This window comes from Lutzomyia longipalpis, chromosome 1, assembly GCF_024334085.1.
Source record: "Lutzomyia longipalpis isolate SR_M1_2022 chromosome 1, ASM2433408v1".
Classification (NCBI taxonomy): domain Eukaryota; kingdom Metazoa; phylum Arthropoda; class Insecta; order Diptera; family Psychodidae; genus Lutzomyia; species Lutzomyia longipalpis.
Window position 1 is genome coordinate 39,312,674 of NC_074707.1, and position 22,392 is coordinate 39,335,065.

The window sequence follows — 22,392 nt, forward strand, 5'->3', positions numbered from 1 at the left end:
CTCACGGATTTCTTTTTTAATGTCGGAAAATTGCATTAACTCTTAGCGTCTAGCGAAGAGAATTTCTCAAATTTAAGATTTTTTCAATGGTTATTATCTCATGCGTAGATACGAGACTTTTCAATTAATCTCAGAAGAAGATAATTATTGAGTAATTTTGACTAAATAAAGTCATGTCCAATGTGGAAAGTATATACACATTGCATTCTCAATTTTCAATCCAGAGTGGAGTTTATAATTAGATAACATTTTTATTAGTATTATAATGTGAATTGCTGGTTGTAATTTCACCCACTTGGCTTTAGTTGGTGTGTGCGATAAAATGCGTGTGAATTAATTGAGATTTTGCAAGTTAAATGAAGGGTTGCGATCGTATTATATGGATGTGATTGATTCCCTGAAAAATGTAGTGTGACGTGTGGAGATCAACGACGTGAACATTCTCTGCACAACAACACTTTACCCATTGATTATGACGCAAGGAGTGTGATCTTGTGTCTCTATAACTCTCTCAGATACGCTATGATGATCGCATGTATACCTTTTACCTTCTTTCTCATAATGATTCATTTTGCTTTTTGATCTTCCATACGATCATGTTGCCGATTGATCCACAAATCAATGCAATTTGACTTTGGATTCTGTCGCACGATCGCTTTCAATTAATTACAATTCTAATATTGTAAAAGATAATTTGTTGGAAAATAATTGTGACAACTTGAATTATTATTCCTTTGGATAGAAAAACCGCAAAATGAAAATGATTTTTGCGAGATTGTATCGTTTGGAATTAGCTCACAAGTCTTCTTGTCTCTATATAGAGGAGTTCTCTTGCTGGGTGGATTTGTACGCGATTTGTTGTGCAGTTGAAAGAGGGAGAGACTATGTTGGTGTATAGCCAAACACGCAATTTGATATATTGTGTGGTTTATGATTCCTTAAATAATTTTAGCAAATTATCTTTCTGCTTAGCTCAACATGACTCCAATTGCTTGTGAGATGTCTTTTCAAATGTGATTGAAATAATTATAATAATGTATGTCTCTACTAATACAGTAAAGTACTGTGAGTTGTTAGATTTTATTTAAAAATTAAATAACAAATAATGCAAAAGAAAAGCCACATAAATCCATGCGGTGTTGTGAGATAGACCACCAAGGAAGCTAATTAGTTGGTATACCACAATCGTGGCATACCAAGTATTGTAATCGTCGGAAAAACCGACCCCCTCAGATCGGGCTCAAACTTGGTATGAGCACGTTTTAGACATCCCACATTACGAAAATGGTGGTGGAAAATTTTTGATCCGGCCGGCCTGCCGGCCCGGACTCCACATTTTGCCTTATAACTCAAGAGTGGTAACCGATAGAGACTTCCGGTTTGAAGTTTTCTATAGAAATGTGGGTGTAAAATTTCATTTTTTCGCATTTTCAAAATCCAAGATGGCCGCCGTCCGCCATTTTGAAATACCGTCGATCAGTTCCCTTAAAGCTAGAGATCTGAAATTTTTGTATGTTGTAGAGCTTAGTGAGATGTTTTCATCAACAAATCATACTTGAAAATCGGTCAAGCGGTTTAGCAAATATGGCGGCCTAAAGCAAAAAGTGTTTTTTCGATATAACTCGAGAACGGCTTGACCGATTTTGACCATCTTGGTATCAAATGAAAGGTATTGAGAAGCCCTACAACTGTCTAGAACATTCCAAGTTCCAAAAATGGCCGCAAGAGGCGCTAAAAACAAAAACAAAAATTGCCTAACTTTAAGGGGCTATATCTCCCAACATCTGTTATCGTTTTCCTTTAAATTTTGATATGTTGTAGCCTGACTCAATATCTTTGATCAGTCCAAAAATGAAGAAATTCTATGTCGCCGTTTGGAAGATATAGCCATTTGAAAAATTCTTGAATTTTAAAAGTTCTAAGAGTTATATCTCTTGAACGGATTGTCCGATTTTGCTCAATTTGGTATCAAATTAAAGGTTTTGCAATTCTCTACAACTTTCTGGAACATCAGAAACCTCTAAAACCATTCCTTGAGGACAAAAAGTCCAAAAACATTGCATTTTAGGTGGTACACAGAAGCTGTGCTATTCTTTTCTTCGAAAGAATCACAGCTAAAAACTGTTTTGGTAGAACAAAAATCCGCAATTTTGTGTTCTGGAGGTGACCTTGAAATGTATCGAAATATACATATGTCAGATTATAGCTTATTTCAATACCTTTCCAAAACTAGTCAAGAAATTTCTGTATGTGCAATAGAACTTGAGATATAACCATTTTTGTCTTTCGAATTGATGAATTTCATAAAAAAAATCAACTTTGCCTACTAATACTACTTAAAAATTAAATTACAACGCATAGACTGACCCATCCGCGTTGTGGTATACCAACTTTAATAACTGGACGCGTTATGATTGACTTAATTTTTATTCCTTTTACTTCTCCCTTTAATCCTTTTAGACGTGCAAAGCTGCATTGCAGAAGGAAAAGTTATATGCACAACAAATGATTGAAGAGATTTCGCAGCATTTTATCGGGCTACATGGCTCCCTTCAGCTTGTTGAGTCGCAACTTGTGAAGAGAGTGAAGGATCGTTTTGGTGAGAATCTCGTGAAGATTCAAGCAATGCAGGAGAATCTCAAAGCAAATCAGGATCAAATTGAGACGAATATGGAGAAAGTCACCTACTACTCACGCAATACACCGTACAATTTGGATTTGGAGTCCCTCCTGCGAGACATCAGTTCATTTGCAAAGGAGATGCCGTGTGATTTGAATGTTTGCCAATCACCACATAATCCATTTACGTAAGTCCATCCCCCCTTAAAATTATTTTCTTTCTTTTCTCAATGTGTGAAATATGCTTTTAAGTGGAAAATTTTTTGGTGTTGTGTGCATTTCAAAACGCCACACTCACAATTTGATGACACTCAAAAGTGCGGGCTCTTCATCATGCACAGAGACTTTATGGTAAATGGTTGGATATAAAGTGTGTGAGATTTCGCATTGGGGGATCTTCATGCGAGAGAAACGCTGTTAACACATTTTAATGAAATGCAGTGTGATGATTAAAATCTCTCTTTGATTTTATCAACAATAAATCTATTCAATTTATTTTATTTACACATTAAATTGCATCCTTATAAAGTGACTGACACATTATTAATGAATTGTAAAAGCTACGATAATTCTTATTATTTTTATGTAGGCGTAGTAATTAATACAATTAAACTATTTTTTTACGAGTGTCTTGACGTCAAAGCAAAGCAAAAGCTTTAAGAAAAGCAAGAATTTTTAGGACTAAAAGGATTCCGCTTAACTCAATATTTTTATTAAATCTAATCAGAGCCTTTACTACTGACCTACTGAACCGCTTTGATTAACTAATGAGCATAACACGTAAAAAAAATTATAGAAATAAATTTTAATTTTTTTGTTGTTTTGATAGTTCTTTGATCGTATCTACGTAAAACCAGACATAAATCCGGTAAAGAAAAAAAACTGTTAAAACTAGTCTAGGGCCATTAATTTTTTTCCAAGTTTAACTTTAAGAATTAAGTTTTAATTGCTTTAATTGTATTTACTTGTATGTTTTGTTTTCTTTTTTTATCCACACTATTTTCATTCCCGTTTCTTTTTAACGTACAAAAGTCTATAATGGTTAAGGAAAAGTAAAATAAACGTACATCCATAGATGAATTCAACGATAATTAACCATCTTGGATAGAACGTACAGTTTATATTGAGTGTTATAAAGTTTTGAGCAGTTCCAATTAAGAATTGAATCTGAAAGAAAGGAAGAATTCTTTAAAAATCGTCTCAATATTTTTAAAAATATTTTTTTCTCACAATTTGCAATGTTGTTATGCTTCTTTTAATCCACACTCGTTTCGTAATTGATGGCCAAAGTATCACTAAATTGTAGTAGAGGAAAGCTATTACATGAATAGGAGAATTTAAAAGTATTGGAATGTATGCTGAAAAAAAGAAACGATAAATTTATTAGGAAAGAAATCACTTTTAAGTACATTTGAAGCTAGTTTTGTATCTTACTATTTCCAGTTGGGAACCATTTTATATGGATCCAATAGAAGAAAACAATAGAACTATGATGATAGGTATGAAGAAATACGTTAAAATAGCCGAAACTTTCATACCTCTTTAGCAGAATTACAAAAAAACTGTCAAAAAGTGCCAAATACTTTGCCATGTAGAATAGGAATGAAACTCTGACAAACTGAAAAATTTTACAGAATAGTTAGTTAATAATTCGGTTATTGTGGGGGCTTTTTATTCAATTTTTTTCATTTACCCGCATTTCCAGTGGATCCCTATTATTTCCCGTGTTTTCATTACACAATAAATTATAATTTAGTCGAATTGTGCAAATTAAAGCTTCCACAAATATGTAGGCATTTAAAACGATTATCAAAGTGTTGTAGAGAAAAATTAGGCTCTTGACGTTATAAGGTTTTCGGCTGTGTAAAAAAAAATTTTTTAGGAAATAAGAAAATTTTCAAAAGACTCTAAACACGAATACACACTTTTTCATTAATTTCATGCCAACGTTTACAATTATGAAGTAAAGAGCAATAACAAGGAGCACTTTCGATGCTGAATCCACCATTGGCAATCCTTTGGTTCTTTCATCTAAATTTATTTTATTTTATTACCTATTTAAAAAAAATCCATGTCGTTTTACAGGTAAACCACAAACCTGATATTTTGTCTAAATTTTTAAAACTTTGTACAATATTTAGTAAAAAATCCATTTTTAAAGAAACTTTTAAGAGTTGTTCACACTTCACAATTAAGGAAGCTACTAAGGCGAGAAATGTTGTTGATACTTAAAATACCTGCCAGCTATTGCATTAAATTGTTTAGAATAAAAACAAAGCTCGTTTTGGCATTTAAAAGTTTTTATTGAGGATTTTACGCTATTTCTTACTTCTAAAAAAGTATTTTTATTAATAAACTTTTTATAATTGTCTGGTAATGAGACTAAATTGGCGAAAAATGAGATGTTTGTGGAAATGCGGAAGCAATTAAATGTAGAAGAACCGTAAATAATTACGAATAACTCAATCATAAATGAAAAATCGACTAATTGTATTTTTTTTTTGAGAGAGTTTTTGTCATTATTTTAACAGTAAATTGTAATATTTTTAGTATTAGAAGTCTTAACGTGTTTGGAATTTTCTTATCGTGTTTGGAGTTTTTGTAAAATATTTAGAAATTCATTGAGTGAGAAGATTTTGTAGAATTTGATCTCTCATTTCGGATCCTTAACTTTATTACATGAATCTGAACTTTAGGCTACCAACCCCTAATTAATTGTTCTTTATTGTAAAAACGTTTCACAAGTAAAAAATTCCCACTTTTTTTCGTTTTCTTCAAAACAAGGTTTCCAACATTAAAAGAAAAGAAAATCCTTGTTAGTACTTCAAAAAAAAAATCATTTCCTTTTTGAATTAGATTCCAAAAGCCCCCGGTACCGGTTAATTTGGCCGATGGGTATGCCCTAAAGTGGGATGAGGGTATTTCAATGTTCCTCAAGCCGTGTCAGAGTATTTCATCGCCACCGCACTATCAGCGAAGTACGGCCCAACCCGAAATGTCCAAACAGCTTTTTCGTGACCCCCTCCGAGAGCACAGACAGCTTCGTGAGCTGCGTGAGCACTGTGAGCACCGTGAGTCATTGTCACGAGAGCACAGCCGAGAGTACGGAGAACACCGAGAATTCCGGCATAAGAATAAGGAGAGGCTTTCGGGTCGAAAGGCCCAGTCTGAGGCAGAACTTACCGGGTCATCGCGTGATTCATCACGACCGAAATCAATGGAACTCATGGATGTTGATGAGCCAAAGGTGCGAAAGCATCGAAAATTATCACACCGTGAGAAATCCCGCGAATCAAGTGGTGAGAGGCATTCGCGGAAGGGGACGACGCTTTTCCCTAAGATATCGCTTTTGAAGAGTATTCAATCGGAATCGGTGAATGTGAGTCATATAAAGAATCCACAGGAGATTTACATTCAGAATCTCACATTTGCTTCGAGTACGGCATATTTTTTCGAGATGTGTGCCAATATGGCGAACGAAGGGGTTAAGGCGGAGGAAATTGTTGCCAATGAGATGTACCTGATGAAGGATACGTCGGATGGTCGTGAACGATGGTACCGGTGTGAGTTGAAGCATCACTATGTCAAGGAGAAGTTGTATGAGGTGCAACTAATTGACTTTGGGAATTTGCGCAAAGTGACCAAGAGTCTCCTACGTACGTGTCCGGATGAGCTGAAGAATCAACCACGTGGGGCGACACAGTGTACGTTGTACAATATTCATCCGAAGAAGGGGCAATGGACAGATGAGGCAAATTGTTTGCTCTCTGAGCTAATTCTGTCGGATTCAGTGACTAAGATGACAATGGGAATGGAGGGGGATGCTCATGTGGTGGATTTGATTGTAATGAAGAATCTCACACCAATCTCAATTCGTGAGACACTCGTCAAAGTCAATCTGGCACGCCATATACCCACAAATGATCCACAAATGCTCAAACTCATCTCGGAGCTCAATAAGTACATTGTAAGTATTGTTCATGCAGCAATTCACTTCCTCATTGACCCCGTAATGAAAGTACCTCCTCACTTTTACCTTTCTCCCTATCAAAACAATATAGAATGCAGCCCACACCACAAGTCCAAAATTCTACTCACAAACTATCGCAGTGGGTGGATATTTTGCACCCAAAGTCATCCATGTTGTCTCACCGTTGGACTTTTATGTAATGAAGGTGAGTTATTATGTATCAACTATATCTATATATGTGAATTCAAACAAATCAAACAGATTACCACGCTTTATCATTGGCATAGAGAGTGAGACAGAGAGATATATTACATTGAGGTATCATACTTAAATCACGTAGAAGATATAAAACACTCGTAGTGCCACTTTATTCGAAGAGAAATTACATTTAGCTCTCGCGCGAAAATGCAAAAGAAATTCCTGAAATCTTCACGGACAAGGGGTGAAGAAGAATAAATTAGGAGATTGATTATAATTTATCATCATACATTCCATTCATTCCGTGATTTTTTTTCAAAAAAGACATTTTTTTTCATATTTTAATATTTGTGCTAATTTTAAGAAATTTGAACGCTTTAAATTCTTAAATGATAACGGATTAAGCAAGTTGGGTCTCTTATGTTCTTTTGGTAAAGTAAAATCAGTTCAAATTCATTACTTTTGAGAAATTCTTAGTTAGAAAATGAATCATTGGGGTTGATTCTGATAAAAATCTTTTCTTTTCCCTTCTAAAATCTTAAAAATGTGTTTTAAGATTTTAACAGATGAAGTTTTTAAATTGTTCTCTTGCCGTTCTCTAAAAGAAAAACAAAGAATTAGTTGTCTCAGAGAATAATCAGAAAGACCTTTAAAGAGCCCTGGAAACAAAATAATTCAAGAAAATAAGAAGACGGATTTTTGGACGTTTTTAGGCTCATTAGTTTTTATTCTTGCCGACGTTTCGGACTGTATGAGTTCTTCCTCAAAGCTTACAACATTTAAAGAAATACATAAGATTCAAGAATTATACTGCATGAGAACAATTTCTTACAAATCAAAAAGGTGATGGAAAAGTAATTTTCTTTCAGAAACCTGTTTAAAGAAAGAAATAAAATGTCAAAATTTTATAAGATTTTTCCCAGAATACTAAAAATTTTATAACTGACGAAGTGTAAGGAAAGAAAAGAAAAGAATTGTAGCAGAATCTACCCCATTAAGTTACATTTAGCACGCTCGGCAATTTTACTTTGTTAACTGACTTTGAATCCTTCAAAAATGACATTAAAAGTTTTTATTTTTACAAAAACTAAAAGGATTCGATTTAACCCTTTTGCTTCTAATTGGGTCATACGTGATACAAACGTGAAACATTTTATTTTCCCAAATTTTACCTAAATTAGGATAAAGAAGACGTTCTGATTGAGAAATGTTTTCTGAGAGCATCCATAAGATAAATATTACGATAAAAGTAGGGCATGTTTCATTGTTCCACTCAAACACGAAAGGGTTAAGCAAAAGTTTAAGAACTTTTGTTACGGTTCCAACAGTTTTTACGCGAAATTTCAAGAATTTTGATTGAAAATTAATTTTTCTGGGCAATTTTGAAGTCAGACTGCGGGAGAAAATCAAAAACAATTTTTTCAAACTCATTTAATAATTTTTTTATTTTCACCTTCATTTCTAGCAGGATTTTTTCACTTTCATAAAGAACAAATGAATAAGAAAGACTTAAAGTTAAAAGATTGAAAATCTCTTATAATTTTGCCCCTCAACTCTCATCCTTGTATAAACTTTCTCCTCTATCCAAAGAAAATAAAATGCATGAAATACTGCATTTATTATCGAATCTTTTGGTGATGAAAATTTTGCGTGTGGCTGCGCAGAGAACCAAAGAGAGGTGTGTTTGTGTGTCTTGTTTCAAAGATCAAATGACTAATAAAATTATTTCGTGATTTTTAATAGACACGACGAGGCATTCGTCCAAAAAATTCCGCGTGTCAAGAGAAAATTATTCAGATTGTTTTATTGCATGATGTCGGGGAAAAAATAAAGATTTAATGATGCCAAAGTCATCAAGAATGATCCACGATAGAGATTCTGATATGTAAAATGGAATGGCGGAAATTTTTGACTCAATCTTTACCTTGAAAATGTCGAATTGTGTTTGCTAATGCAACGATGTTAATAAAGCAAAGCAAAATACATTGAGAATTTTGCAAAAATCGTGATTGAGATTCTTACTTGGCACGATTAATGATCTTTTTGTGATGTTTCATGTCATTCGCGTGTAGGCAATGGATGTCCCAATGTATGAGGAGCAAATGTACGCAATGGATAAGTATTACAACGATCGACAGGAGCAGCGAATTTACAGTCCGGAAAATAAGATGCCCGTGGCGATTAATCACAATGGTCATTGGCACCGTGGGGAGGTGACGAGTGTGAAGGGACCGCTGCAGGTGGAAGTGAGATTGGTGGACGTTGGGACGGTGATCACGGTGCATTTGAGGAGTCTCCGTACACTTCACAGTGATTTCATGAAGCTCTCCAAGGGGGTCATTGCTTGTTCCCTCGCCCACGTGGCTCCGTGCGAACAGAACGACTACCAGTGGCCCCGTGAAGCACTTGAGACCTTCTGTGCATTGACAAATAGCGATAATTTGGAGCTCTTTGTACACAGCACCCACACCTCAAAGCGCAACACCTTCAACGTGACACTCTACAGTGTGCGAAAGGATAAGAATATTTCCATAAATGCTCAACTTGTTCAATTGGAATTTGCAACATCCACTGGGACTGAGAGTGTTCAGGTAAATTGATCTTTTTCTTTGTTAATTTTAATCACAAAAAAAATATTCACAAAATACTTTTTTTTCTGGCAAACATTAAAGGTTGAATTTTACAAAGACATTGAAGAATTGACCGATGATGATCCGGTAAATGCCACAAAAATTTCCATTCCATCAACATCGAAGGACACAAAGCGATCATTCCGTATCAATTCCAAAATTCTCAACATAATCAATCCAGGAGAATTTTATGTGATCTTCAAGCACAACATGACACTAGTTGATCAAGTTCAGCGAAGAATTCAGAATCTAATGGCCAAAAGTGAGGCACCATTGTTGCCACAGGATTGGCAAATTGATGATATGTGCTGCGTAAGGGTAGAGTTGCCCGATGATCCGGTTTGTGAGTGGCGTAGGGCAATTGTTAAGGATATCGATGAATCATCTGGGATGTATGATGTCTTCCTCGTGGATGCAGGTGTTCAAGTGCGCGTGAAAAAGGAGCTCACTGCTCCAGTTCCATCTGAAAAACTAAAAGCTACCTTCTTTGCGGCCTTTCTGTGCCATTTGTCGCACATTGCACCCACAGCGGGGAGCAAAGTGTGGCCATCGTCGGCAATTGATAAGTTCAAGAGCTACTGCAACTCGAAGAAGTTTGAAGGGTGAGTTTATTTATACTTTTTTTATTTGATTGCCTCTTAGGGGAATGTTATGGGGATAGAAAGATAAAAGGAGAGACTCCAAGGGCTGTATTCTCTAAGAGTGAAAAACTCTCGTGATAAACTCCCGAAGGCTTTTTGCGGGGAAAAAGTGATGAAAACTTCACGTAAGCGTGTCATCTAATAAAAAAATGCATCCGTGATAAACTCCCGTTTTAAAGCGCTATAGCCTTCAGCACGGAAAAAAATAAGTTGTACGGTACAGTTATTGACAAATGTCTGAGCCAGAAATTCTTATATGTCTCTACCACGTATAATTTGTATGTGAACCACTTAGAGCTCTATTCTCGGCCAAAAAGAATTTTAACTGCCTCACAAATTTTGTCATTTTTCACATGGACTTAGCACTCAGGAGAACCTTCAGTAACTCCTAGGAGAGCAAGCTGATTGAAAATGTCCAGGAAAATCTTAAGAAATTACGCGAGAAGGTCATTGAAATCGTCGCGAATCTGAGAAACAATGGGAATGAATCCACGGAAGGAACCACCATGAACAGAACATGCATAATACTCACATAACATGGTCATTTTCATAAATCACTGGGAAAACTGTGAGATTTTCCGACAAATCATGAGATTTTAATGTAAATTGGTCCACAGGAAAATTTCACTTCTTCAGTGAAAGTCAACAACACCATCCCATAACCTAATTTTTGAATGTTTTGATTTTTCTCTAAAATTTCTGAGCTAGAAATTTCAAATGTCTGGGAGAGACATAATTCATTTCTACCCTGGACATTATTATATTCTAACGCCAAATAGCTGGGAGAAATATTTTTTGTGTCTACCTTGGCTATTTATTTTTTTCCGTGAGGAGTTTATCACGGGAGTTTTTCACTCTTAGAGAACTCATGCCCAGAGAATTCTGACCTTTCCTTTTGGTGTTAACAAAAAATAATTTAAACAGAACCTTTTGCATAAACAAGATTTGAAATTTTATTAATAATTTCACTTCTTATAATTCTTTTTTTTTTATGTATAATTCCTGTTTTCTTGCAATCAAAATAAGATATTTTTACAGCTTTTTTTTTCTCAAGGGGTCTTTATTTGGCGAATAATTTGGTTTTTTAAGCGAATCAACCGAATATTTCCGAAGATCTAAATATTTGACTTCAATTATGAACATCTTTTGCTAAGAACGGAAAAACGCAAAACCAAAAAAAAATTCAAAAACGTTTTAATTAACAGTTTAGTCTTTCTTAGGTTGAATTTATTTCTTTTTAGCATTAATTTGCTACTTTTCGGCTAGAATTCAGTCCTTTCATTAGGTCTTAATGATTTCTTTTATAGTTTTGCTCCTTAACCTGTGCAGTTTTGGGACTGAAAGCCAAATATTTATCGTCTTAAATTTATTCTTTTTTTTTTGTCGAATTTACTATTTTTTGGCTAGAGTTTAGAACCCTTCCGCTTGAATTTATTACTTTTTGGTTTAATTTAAGTGTTTTTATGCTAGAATTTATATTTTTAAGCTTTTCCTTATATTTGACTTTCCTTGGCGAATAATCCGTATATTTCCGAAGATACGAATAATTTCGTCCAGATAAACCCCCTTTTTGTGCTATTTTAACAACTTATTCCATCTTCTGACTGAGCTTTTGATTTTTAGACTTATTTTCATATGCCTTAAAGAAGAATTTACTAAATAAAAATAAGAAAGACAAAACGTAGGCGAGCTGAACGAAAATATACCATTTAGGGTAAAAATTGCAATTTCCAATGATTCCAATAATGCAGAAACTAACGCCAACATAGAATTGAATCTGAAAATAGAAAGAGAAACTCAAGAATGTTTTTCTTTAAAAAAAATTGTTAAGTGTTAGTTCTTACAATTTGCAAGATGGTGATGTATTTCTTCCACCAGAGATATTTGGCAAATTTCGGACCTAGAAGACACTGCGTGTAGTATGCGTACATAATAACATGTCCGCCTGAATTTAAAATCATCAACAGGTAGCCTAAAAAGAATATTTTGAAAAAAAGAAAATAAAGAAATGAGAAAATTGAGAAAAAAAAAATTTAATTTACAAAACTCACTATTTCCAGTTGGGAACCATTTAACGTGGATCCAAATAAAGAAAAGAATACTGCTGTGATGATAAATGTGGAGAAAACTCAAATTCTTTTCATTCTTCTTCACAACTGTGAACATTGTATCCATTAATTCGATGTATTTTGCCAAGTAGAATAACCAAAAAGCTCTTGCTAACTAAAAGAATTGAAAAATTCTTAATTAGTAAAGTGTATTTAATTATCTTTTATTAAAGAAAATCATTTATTAAAGCATAATCAAGCTTTGGAGAAACATCGTCACGAATTGATGATATTTTTGGGATAAAAATCTAGAAATTAACAAAAGTTTGAATTTTACCCGAATTTCCATTGGATCTCTATTATTTCTCCCACTTTCATTGCAGAATAAGTTATATTTTAAACTCAATGAACATGTTACACTCTCAATGAAGATAAAAGCATTGAGAAGAATTATAGAAGTGTTGTAGAGTAGAGCAAAAGTTCGGGGATTGTAGGGCTGTCGGCTTAAAAAAGAAAAACTGGTAAAATTTCTTGTGTAATGAATTTTCTCACTCTGATATTTACTTTTCCATAAATTTCCTTCCAAATTGAATGATTAAATTGTAAGCAACAATAGCACTCAACATTGTCCATCCTGAATCGACCATTGGCCATCCTTTTGTCCGAATATCTGGATATGTTGTAGAATTTTATTAATATAATTCTAAAAGAATTAATTAAAAAGGGAATTAAAGTAGCACCACACCTGATAATTCATCGACAAAATTAAATTTTTCCGAAGTAATATTCACTAAATAATCCATGTTCGCGAATTCTTGAAACACTTTACTCAATCTCGGGATTAAAACTGGAAAGCCAATGTTTCATTGTGCTTTTATATATACAACACCCACTCATGATATTATTGGTGTCCATTACAGGTGGAATATCCATGATTTATTTATTTAAAAAAAATGGAATTTCTTTTAACGAAAACAGTCATCAAATTAATTTATTGAAGTGCCCAACGTTCGAGGAATTCTTACAGGATGTCCTCTAAGGGACAAAACGTATTCTTTTTTTATTCATTGTTTCCTCTTACCTTCCCAAAGAGTTTCTAAGTATTCTTCATGAGGTTGTAAAAAAAAAAGAATATAATGCAAAAAATCCGTTTTTACATTGTAGTTTAGTCAAAGCTCAATAAGTTGCAAACTTTCAGAAGCACCCTGCAAATGAGAATAAAAATTAGGAAAAAACCCAAGGGTTATTATAACTTCGGAAATATTGTTTTCTTGAGCCCAGCTTCAGTCTCATAAAAAAAATTATTTCAAATATTAGGTACGCAAACAGACGCATTTTTTATACAATTTTCCATAAATGCATTGGTCTTCCCAAGAATCCCAAGATGCGTATTATATGTTATAATTTGTGAAAATATTTTCTTTTTCATTGAGGTCTCACGACAGTTTGCAACAAAAGGTATATTTTTACAGTTCCAAGAACAACAGAATAATATTTTGTACAATTAAAAAGATTGAATAATGTGACGATCACAACATTTTAATAGACCTATTAATTCCATTGAATGGGATTTCCATAAATCGGTTTGTTTGATTGAACATAACTTTTTTTTTTTAACTTAAACATCAACAATATTAACAACATTAACAATAAACAAACATAGTATATAATCTGTTTTATTAAACTTTGCTCTTGATTAAAAAAAAATATCTAATAGGGGAGACCGGGGTAAAAATAGTCATTTTGGAATTTTCAAATGCCAATTTCTCCCAAAATATAAATCGGAAAAATCGGAAAAAATTAGGGTGCAAAGCCCTACCAACCTATAATTTTTGACAGTAATTTGGAGGTTATCCGATCAGTACTTTAGGAGTTAAAAATGAAAATAGATTTTTGGCCCATTTCCCAAACTTTTGCGTATTGAGAAAAACGCGTTTTCCGAAGTTTTCCTCCAGCAATTTTCCAATCTGATAATTTTTCTCACTACCTGGGTTAGTGCAGAAAACGTTGCCAAGGTGTATTTTTCATTAACTTTTAATGATTTTTCTCTACAATTTTTTGAATCAAAACATACCCCTTGGGGTAGATCTAGTCATCCCATGTAAATCATATGGGAGATCGAAATTTTTGGCATATTTTCTATTCATTTGTTGCAAAATGGCGTGTTTGAGAAAATCGCAAAATTCTCTGTTTTAGTGCGTATAAAAGTGAAATTCCTTGTCGCGGATCAAAAGGTGAGAAGTTTAGCTATCAACTACTATCAATCTCTCAGGTGGAAAATCATTGGAAATGTCGGAAAATTCGACCGACTTTATTTAGCCAACCACCCGCCGCGTTTAAAAATAGTCAGAAGCGGAAGGGTTCAGGAAAAGCTCGAAAACTCATATTTCCCGTGGAGATAGAGAAAAGTGGTCTGAGACAAAGTTGTAGGCCAGGGAATTTCCTATAAGAATGACCTATCGAGGAAATTTTCTTGCCCTTGGGGAATCCTGCAGATAAGGATTTATGCAAATTGACTATTTTTACCCCGGTCTCCCCTACGGCTTATTTTATTGAATTTATGTCAAAACAATGTTTATTAGTTAAAAAAAAAGTTTTTATACAATAATTAACAAAAAGTTAATGAATTTAGAATTACATTAAGTATAGGTATTAGAAGAATAATAAACAAACTCTTAGATTTGTAACATTGACTAACCTTACAGAGTTCAATGTTAAAATCAAGTGTAGTAAATCTTAAGCAAGATACTTAAATTCTTGTTTTTTTATCTAATGTAGGAAGTTGATTTTTAGGCATTAAAACTTTTCTCTTTGAAAATAATAGATTTTTCACGAAAAAATATATTATTTTACAACACAACCAATTAACTACAAAATGTTTTTATTTTGGAATATAATTTTAGAATCTTTCCTCTATTAATCCCTTTTTTTATTCTATTTTATCACCACTGCGTTTCTCTTTCTTTCCACCTTTGTAAGCTCTCAAATAGAACATTGTGAATAAATATAGGAATGTTGTAACGTATATTGATTCAAAAATTAAGAACCATCCGGGGTAGAAAGAGCAATTAATCATAAATCCGATAAAATGGAAAAAAATTGCGGAAGAAAATTGAATCTGAAAAAAAAGATTGAAAATGTTTCAAGAGCTTTAACATTTTTTTTTATTTTCAAACTCACCAATTGCATTAAAGTTAAATATTTTTTCCACCAGAGATATTTTGCTACTTGAGGTCCTAGAGTGGATAGGCCATAGTAGAGGTACATTATTACGTGGACGGAGCCATTTATAATAACTGCAAAATAGCCTAAAAATCAAAGGAAATATTTTAGAAATTAAATTTAATTGATTATTCTTAATTTTTTACTCACTATTTCCAGTTGGGAACCATTTAATGTGAATCCAACTAACTAGTAATATGGTGTTATGATGATAGATATGGAGAAAGCTGAGATTTCTTTCCTTTTTTTTTAAAACCATAAAAACCGTGTCCAACAATTCATAATACTTGGTTATGTAAAATATCCAGGAGCTTTGTATAAACTGAAATATTATCACAAATAATTAAAAGTTTTTTTTAAATACTTACTAAAGACATTGAAAAAACGATAAAATAATATTTTTTGAAACAAAAAATAACATTTAGGATTTAATTACTCTTTAAAGCTTAAATTCAACCGTAAAATTATAATAATCTCTTTTACCCGCAATTCTATTGGATCTCTACTATTCCTTGTATTTTCATTGCAAAAGAAATTGTACTTCAATGATGTTATACACAGAATTGTCTCCGTAACCGTATAGGCATTTAATAGAAGTACAGAGATGTTGTAGAATAGAATGAGCCCTTTAAGTTTGAAGGGTTTTCGACTGAAAGGACAAACAGAACTCGAATTTAAAAGAACAAGTTAATTTTTTTTCCAATGTATTTTGGACTTACTTCTTCATAAATTCCACACCGTGATATACGATTAGGTTGTAAGCAATAATAGCAGCAAAGACATGCCAAATTGAGTCCACCATTGGCCATCCTTTTATTCTATCATCTAGGACAATTTTCAAAAAAAAAAGTATATTTTACACAAATTCATAAACAATCAAATTAAATTCAAACTAACCAGCTAAATCTTCGTCAAAAATATTATATTTAGTAATATTCACAAAATATTCCATTTCAATTTTTAAAAGAAATTAGAGTTAGTTACTTTAAAGATTGCGAAAGACTGACTGAGGGAACAGCATAGATCTTTAGTTCTATTTATACGAAATTTTTTAGATGGGAAAATTAGAGCCAGGGATGTATTAGGTAGAACTCGGTAAGTGCGTCCCAATCCGCCAACATGTGATTTAGATTACATTGACCGGAACAGGAGTTTGATACACATCTATCCGTAAAAAGAAAGAAATAAAAATGTTAACAACATTAAATTACTGGAAATTACGATGCTTTTTAATCAGTTTATAAAAAAGTGTAAAGTACAATTTATATAGTTTTAATTCTATACGACACTAAAAACTTAAAATGTAAAAATCATTATATTTATTCAGAAAATCATTTTTTATCATTTTTTATTAAATTCCCTTCCCTAGTTTCAATGTTTAACAAATTAGGTATCAAAAGAACCTCGAAATAAATTAGTTAACATATTTTTAAAGCTAAATTGCAACGTTTACATTGAATAATTTAAAACCTTTTAAAATTTATTCTATTTTCTTATTAGCCTTATGTTTTGATCCTTTTGAATAAGCATTGAAATAGAAGTGACTGAAGAGAATTAGAAAAGTTATCATGTAGAACAAATGGGCGTAATTGAGCCATTTTCGATGATAATTGCAGTTCGTCATAATATCATATGTAAGGAAAACCACTCCACAACTAAATTGAATCTACAACAAAAAACGTAAAAAAAAGAAATTAGAACTCTTTTTTTATATTGCTTCATTTTCCGTAAAGAACTCACCAATTGCAAAATAGTTATACTTTTTTTCAGCCAAATATATTTAGCTATTTTGAAATTTAGTAAAGCTAGGCAGTAATATGAGTACATTAGAACATGTACACCTGAGTTCACTACTGTCGCGGCATAGGCTAAAATAAATTATTTCCAAAGGTTAAAGAACGTAAAACTTATTTTTCAAAGAAAAACTAAACTAAAAGAATTAAACTCACTATCTCCTGTTGGGAACCATTTAACATTAATCCATGCAAAGAATACGATGGTGCTGTGATGATAAATGTGGAGAAAACTTAAATTTTGTTCTTTCTTTTTGAAAATGATGAACATTGTGTCTAAAAGTTCAATATATTTAGCCATATGAAATAGCCAAAAGACTCGTACAAGCTAAAATCGACAATATTTTAGAAATTACAAAAGGAAAAATAGTAATTCTTTATAAGGAAATTTACCCGAATTTCCATTAGATTAGTATTATTTCTTGTACTTCCATTGCAATATAAGTTATATTTTAAGTTGAGTGCACAAATTATTGCCTCTGAACATATATGTGCATTCAAAAGTATTACAAATATGTTGTAAAACAATATGAAACCTTTTAAATTGTAGGGCTTTCGACTAAAAGAAGGCAAAAAACAGTTAAAATTTCTTAATTTTTTAACTTTTCTTAATATTTACTTTCTCATAAATTTCACTCCTAATTGAACGATCAAGTTGTAAGCAACAATAGCACTCAACATTGACCATCCTGAATCCACCATTGGCCATCCTTTTGTCCGAATATCTGGATATTTTGTAAAATTTTATCAATAATTCTAAAAGAATTAATTAAAAAGGGAATTAAAGTAGCACCACACCTGATAATTCTTCGACAGAATTAATTTTTTCCGCAGTTATATTCACAAAATAATCCATTCCACTGATAATAAAGGTCCTGTTATCACCTCCACAAATGTTACTTTGAGACTAGAATTAAGTATTAATCTGTCTTTCTATTTATATGATCATCAAAATATTTCTAAAAGAAATAAAAGCATAATTAAAATATTTTATTCGGGATAGGTACCACACGCGTGACATATAAAGTATTTTTCTTAGAATGAACCAATTAGTGTTTGTGATATGATATCTAATGAAAACCTAAAGATTTTTTTCAAAGAGATCGAAGGTTTAGTGTTCTTTTTCTTTCTGCTAATAATTTTTATGTTAGGGTATACGGGGGTTAGTTGTTAATACACTCATTTTTCCTGTTGAATTTATTGCCTACATTCCACTAAGAAACCGAATGCATTAACTAAATTAATTTAAAAGTTAAATAAAATGTTTTATTTTTTTAAAAAATATTTTAAGTCTCAAAAATATTTTTTTAATAAATAAATTATGGTGCTATGCAGGAAAAGAATGTCAAGAAAAAATGATCATGACATTTTTTCCTGACATTTTTTGTCATTCTATCTCACTCCCACTAATGTAATTTCCTATCTTTCGTCTTTTTCTCACGCATGTTTCCGACATCTTTTTTCGTGGCATGCTTTTTTTCTTGCGCACAACATGTTTTTATTACCTTGAATTTTCTCAACATTTGGGGGTATTTTCCCCAAAGAAAAGTGGAAAATGCTTAGGTAAAGAGCCCACAGTGCCAGGAAAACAGTGGAAAATGGAAATTTACGGTCATTTAGCGGCCAAATATGTGAAAATGCGCGAAGTGAAAAATCAAAGCATTCTTTCCCTGACCAATTTTTACGGGATTCTTTTCTAGATTTTGACCACACAAATCACTTCTTGCGGGCTTTTTGTATCTTCCTACAGGTCATCTGCATAGGGAAGGTCGGCCTGGGGTCAGGGAAATGCTTCCTGGGTGGTGGAATCCCACCTGAACGCGAAAAACTGGTCCGGGAGTGAATGTTTTGCTGTCGAACTTCACTGTTTTCACTTATATGGCCGATAAATACCCACGATTTTCCACTTTTCACACTTTCACAGGCACTAAGAACACTTCCACAAGCCGCTTTTCACTTTTCCCGAGATAAAATATCACAATTCACAGAGAAAATTGACAAAAAATAAGAAACGTGTTGACTACGCAAGAGCTTGAAAAAGAATGTCGCAGGAACATGTTTTTTTTCTGTCATTCTTTTTCCAGCTCTTGTGAAGTCAGACCTTCCGTGTTGCAGATGACCTGCGGGAAAGTCCAAAAAACCTGCAGGAAGTGATTTGTGTCGTGAAAATACAGAAAAATATCCCGTAAAAATTGGTCAGGGAAAGAATGTTTTGATTTTTCACTTTGCGCATTTTCACATATTTGGCCGCTAAATGACCATAAATTTCCACTTTTCACGGCTTTCCTGGCACTGAGAACACTTCAGCAAAGCCCATTTTCACTTTTTCACGGAAAAATATCCCCAAATATTGAGAAAATAATACGAAATGAAAAACATGTTGAGTGCACAGAAAAGAATGATGAAAATGTCGGAAACATGCGTCAGAGAAAGACGAAAGATACGGAAATACATTAGTGGGAGTGAGAGGGAATGACAAAAAATTGTCAGGAAAAAATGTCATGATCATTTTCTCTTGACATTCTTTTCCTGCATAGCACCATTAGAAATCTAAAAAAAATCTATTAATTTTTCAACACTTTGTAAATATCATAAGTTTTAGAAATCAACTAGGTACTAGTTTAGATCACATAGACCTTTAGTAGTGCAACAACAAATCCCGTTTTTCTCTATAACTAATATTAGAATTTGAACTTTAAACTATTACGTTATTATTATATTCTTTGCTTAAACTCTTACGTCACACAATGTTTTTTTTACTTTTAACATTCTTTTTTTGATAAAACCGCCACCATTTCTCCTTTTTGTGGATTAAAAATGTTTTGTCTGGAGATTCTTCCAGCGAATCTTTAATTTGTGAAGTTTCTGAGCCCTTTCTGGTGCTGCCTATCAACAGTGAAAGATAATCATTATACCTTTTTAATGTCTTAAAAAATGACATTATGCCTTACAAATTGTAACGATAAAACTACAATTAAAGAAAAATTAATTCATAAAAGATCAAATTAAATTTAAAAAAAAAAAACTTTATGTTAACTTTTAGTTTCTAATAAATAGGCGAGACAGACACCATTCAGATTTTCAGAGGCAATTTGTTAAGTTTTAACAGAAGTAATTAAAGCTACGGAGCATTGATCTTAATTTACCAGGAAATGTTTTTAAAAGAATAATTTTTTTTTAAATATTTTTAACTGATGTCTTGAAAACTTCAGATATTTTATTGAAAATTTTTTGGTTGAAGAAATCGCTATAGGGGACCATAAGGAAGCCTATTTTAAATATTCTACCTTAAAATTTATTCTAAGTGTTTTATCTGACCTTATTAACTTATTAGAGACCAGCGCTCAATTTTCTTAGCAAAAAAAATTGATGATCTTTCACGAATTTTCCTGGATAATATCCTTCACAAATTCTAGCCAAGTGATTTTTTAGATTCTATAGTTATCCTAGATTCACATTCGATCATGGAAAATGAGATATCTTGCAAAAAGGATGCGATTTTTCCGCAATTACCTAATCTCTACACTTTTTTGGTTGATTTTTTTCTCCGGAAGTTTTTGTGGTAATTTCCGGGAGTGAAATTATGGAAAATTGTGAAAATTTTTAAATATTTCTTTAATGAAATCTTATTTGGCATTATTGTAGCTCCTGGAATATACAAAAATTTAGACATGATCCTTTCCAGGACATTCGTTAGAGGTCAAAATAGGTTTTTTTCAGGGTGTTTAATATCTCGAGAACGACAAGTCCAAAAAAGTAGGGAACCTGGCCCAATTCGGACCTCTTAAGGCCTTTTTCAATCCCCTATTACTTTAAACTGATAAAGTGGAAAGTTATGAGAGTTAAAAGAGTATTTAATGGGCTTTAAAATGGTACCAAATTTAATAATATTTCTTTTTATTTTATAGGGGAACGTGGCCCAATTGCGACCCCCTAAATTCTGTTTCAGAAGGATTGAAAAAAGTCATATTAAAATGAATTAAATCTTTCCAAGTTTGGTACCATTGGAAAGGTCATTTAATAGACTAACTTTGTTCTATAGATGCAAACATTCTAACTCTTACCTGTTCTGAGTAATAGTCGAATTAAAAAAAGTTGCTAAAATTGCACTTTTTCACCACGGTGTTCAAATTGCGACCCCCCGGGTGTTCCAATTGCGACCCCCTGTTTTTGCCGTAATTTGTGGGTTTTTCACTAGTAGATCATTTTTATCACTACCATAAATAGGAAAACTGCCATGAATTACACGGAAAAGCCGGAAAATCAAGAATTTATTTTCAATTTTCCCCACATTTGTTTTGACATTTCGCCCTTGAGGTGACTACACACACTTTCACACACACCGACAATTGCGCACTCACTGACGCAATTCGCAGAAAATCCACGAAAATTCTTCTGAGGAATTCGTAAATTACACTTTCTGCTTTCCCTTTTGGTTGTAGGAACATTTTCACTGCGAAAAAACTTTCAATAAACGTAAAAAAATATTGATTTTCCCGAAATCAAAACACAGCGCGGTCTGTGTGAGGAAGACACTTCCACACCACTACACGCATGCGCGACAGCTTCACCGTGGTGAGTGGTGGAAATAGACGGTCCGAATTGAAACATTTTGGGGGTCGCAATTAGAACATTTTGCATGTATTACATTTTCACTTAATTACTTAAAATACCTAAAATCTTTCAAAAAATTGTAAATCAAGTAATAAACTACACCCTCTAAGCTACAGAAACGCGGCATAATATGAGACATAATAGTGGGAAAAAAACTCATATCAACTTAGTTTCCAAAATCAGAAAATGTCGGCCAAGTGCTGAAAATGAATTTTGATTTTTAATTCGTCCTGTTGTGTACCAAACTAAATTATTTTAGGCACTAACATTACCTTACTATAATATTTTCATAATGTAGTGAAACTAAGGGATGGTCACGTTATTTTGGAAACTCTATCGAGCTAAAATACCATTTTGCTGTGTACTCAGTGACGTCACCGTACCACGTGGCACATCACTTTGTTCACATTTTTGACAACTAGCGCCACGATTGCTGATAGTCGGAATTAAGATTTAACACCGAAAAAAACAGTTTTTGTTCGCCCGAGTTTCCAAAATAACGTGACCATCCCTTAATTTTATAATATTTCGTCATTTACGAGAAAAAGGGGAGGTCGCAATTGCGCGGCGGTCCGAATTGGGCCACGTTCCCCTACCATTTTTTCTCATTCTGCGTAGACCTTTGGAGGTCGGAATTGGGCCACGTTCTCCTATCCA

The 22,392-nt window shown here is 33.0% G+C and overlaps 1 protein-coding gene across 1 annotated transcript in view; it reads left to right on the forward strand.

The window, feature by feature from the left end:
- The window catches only part of LOC129787254 (RING finger protein 17), a 97,170-nt gene that overhangs the window by 72,480 nt on the left and 2,298 nt on the right, over window positions 1-22,392 (forward strand). The window contains exons 6-10 of the mRNA XM_055822694.1: window positions 2,461-2,807; window positions 5,476-6,586; window positions 6,681-6,794; window positions 8,860-9,378; window positions 9,460-10,019. Of these exons, the coding sequence (XP_055678669.1) occupies window positions 2,461-2,807; window positions 5,476-6,586; window positions 6,681-6,794; window positions 8,860-9,378; window positions 9,460-10,019 (2,651 nt within the window). The remainder of the gene's footprint in view (window positions 1-2,460; window positions 2,808-5,475; window positions 6,587-6,680; window positions 6,795-8,859; window positions 9,379-9,459; window positions 10,020-22,392) is intronic.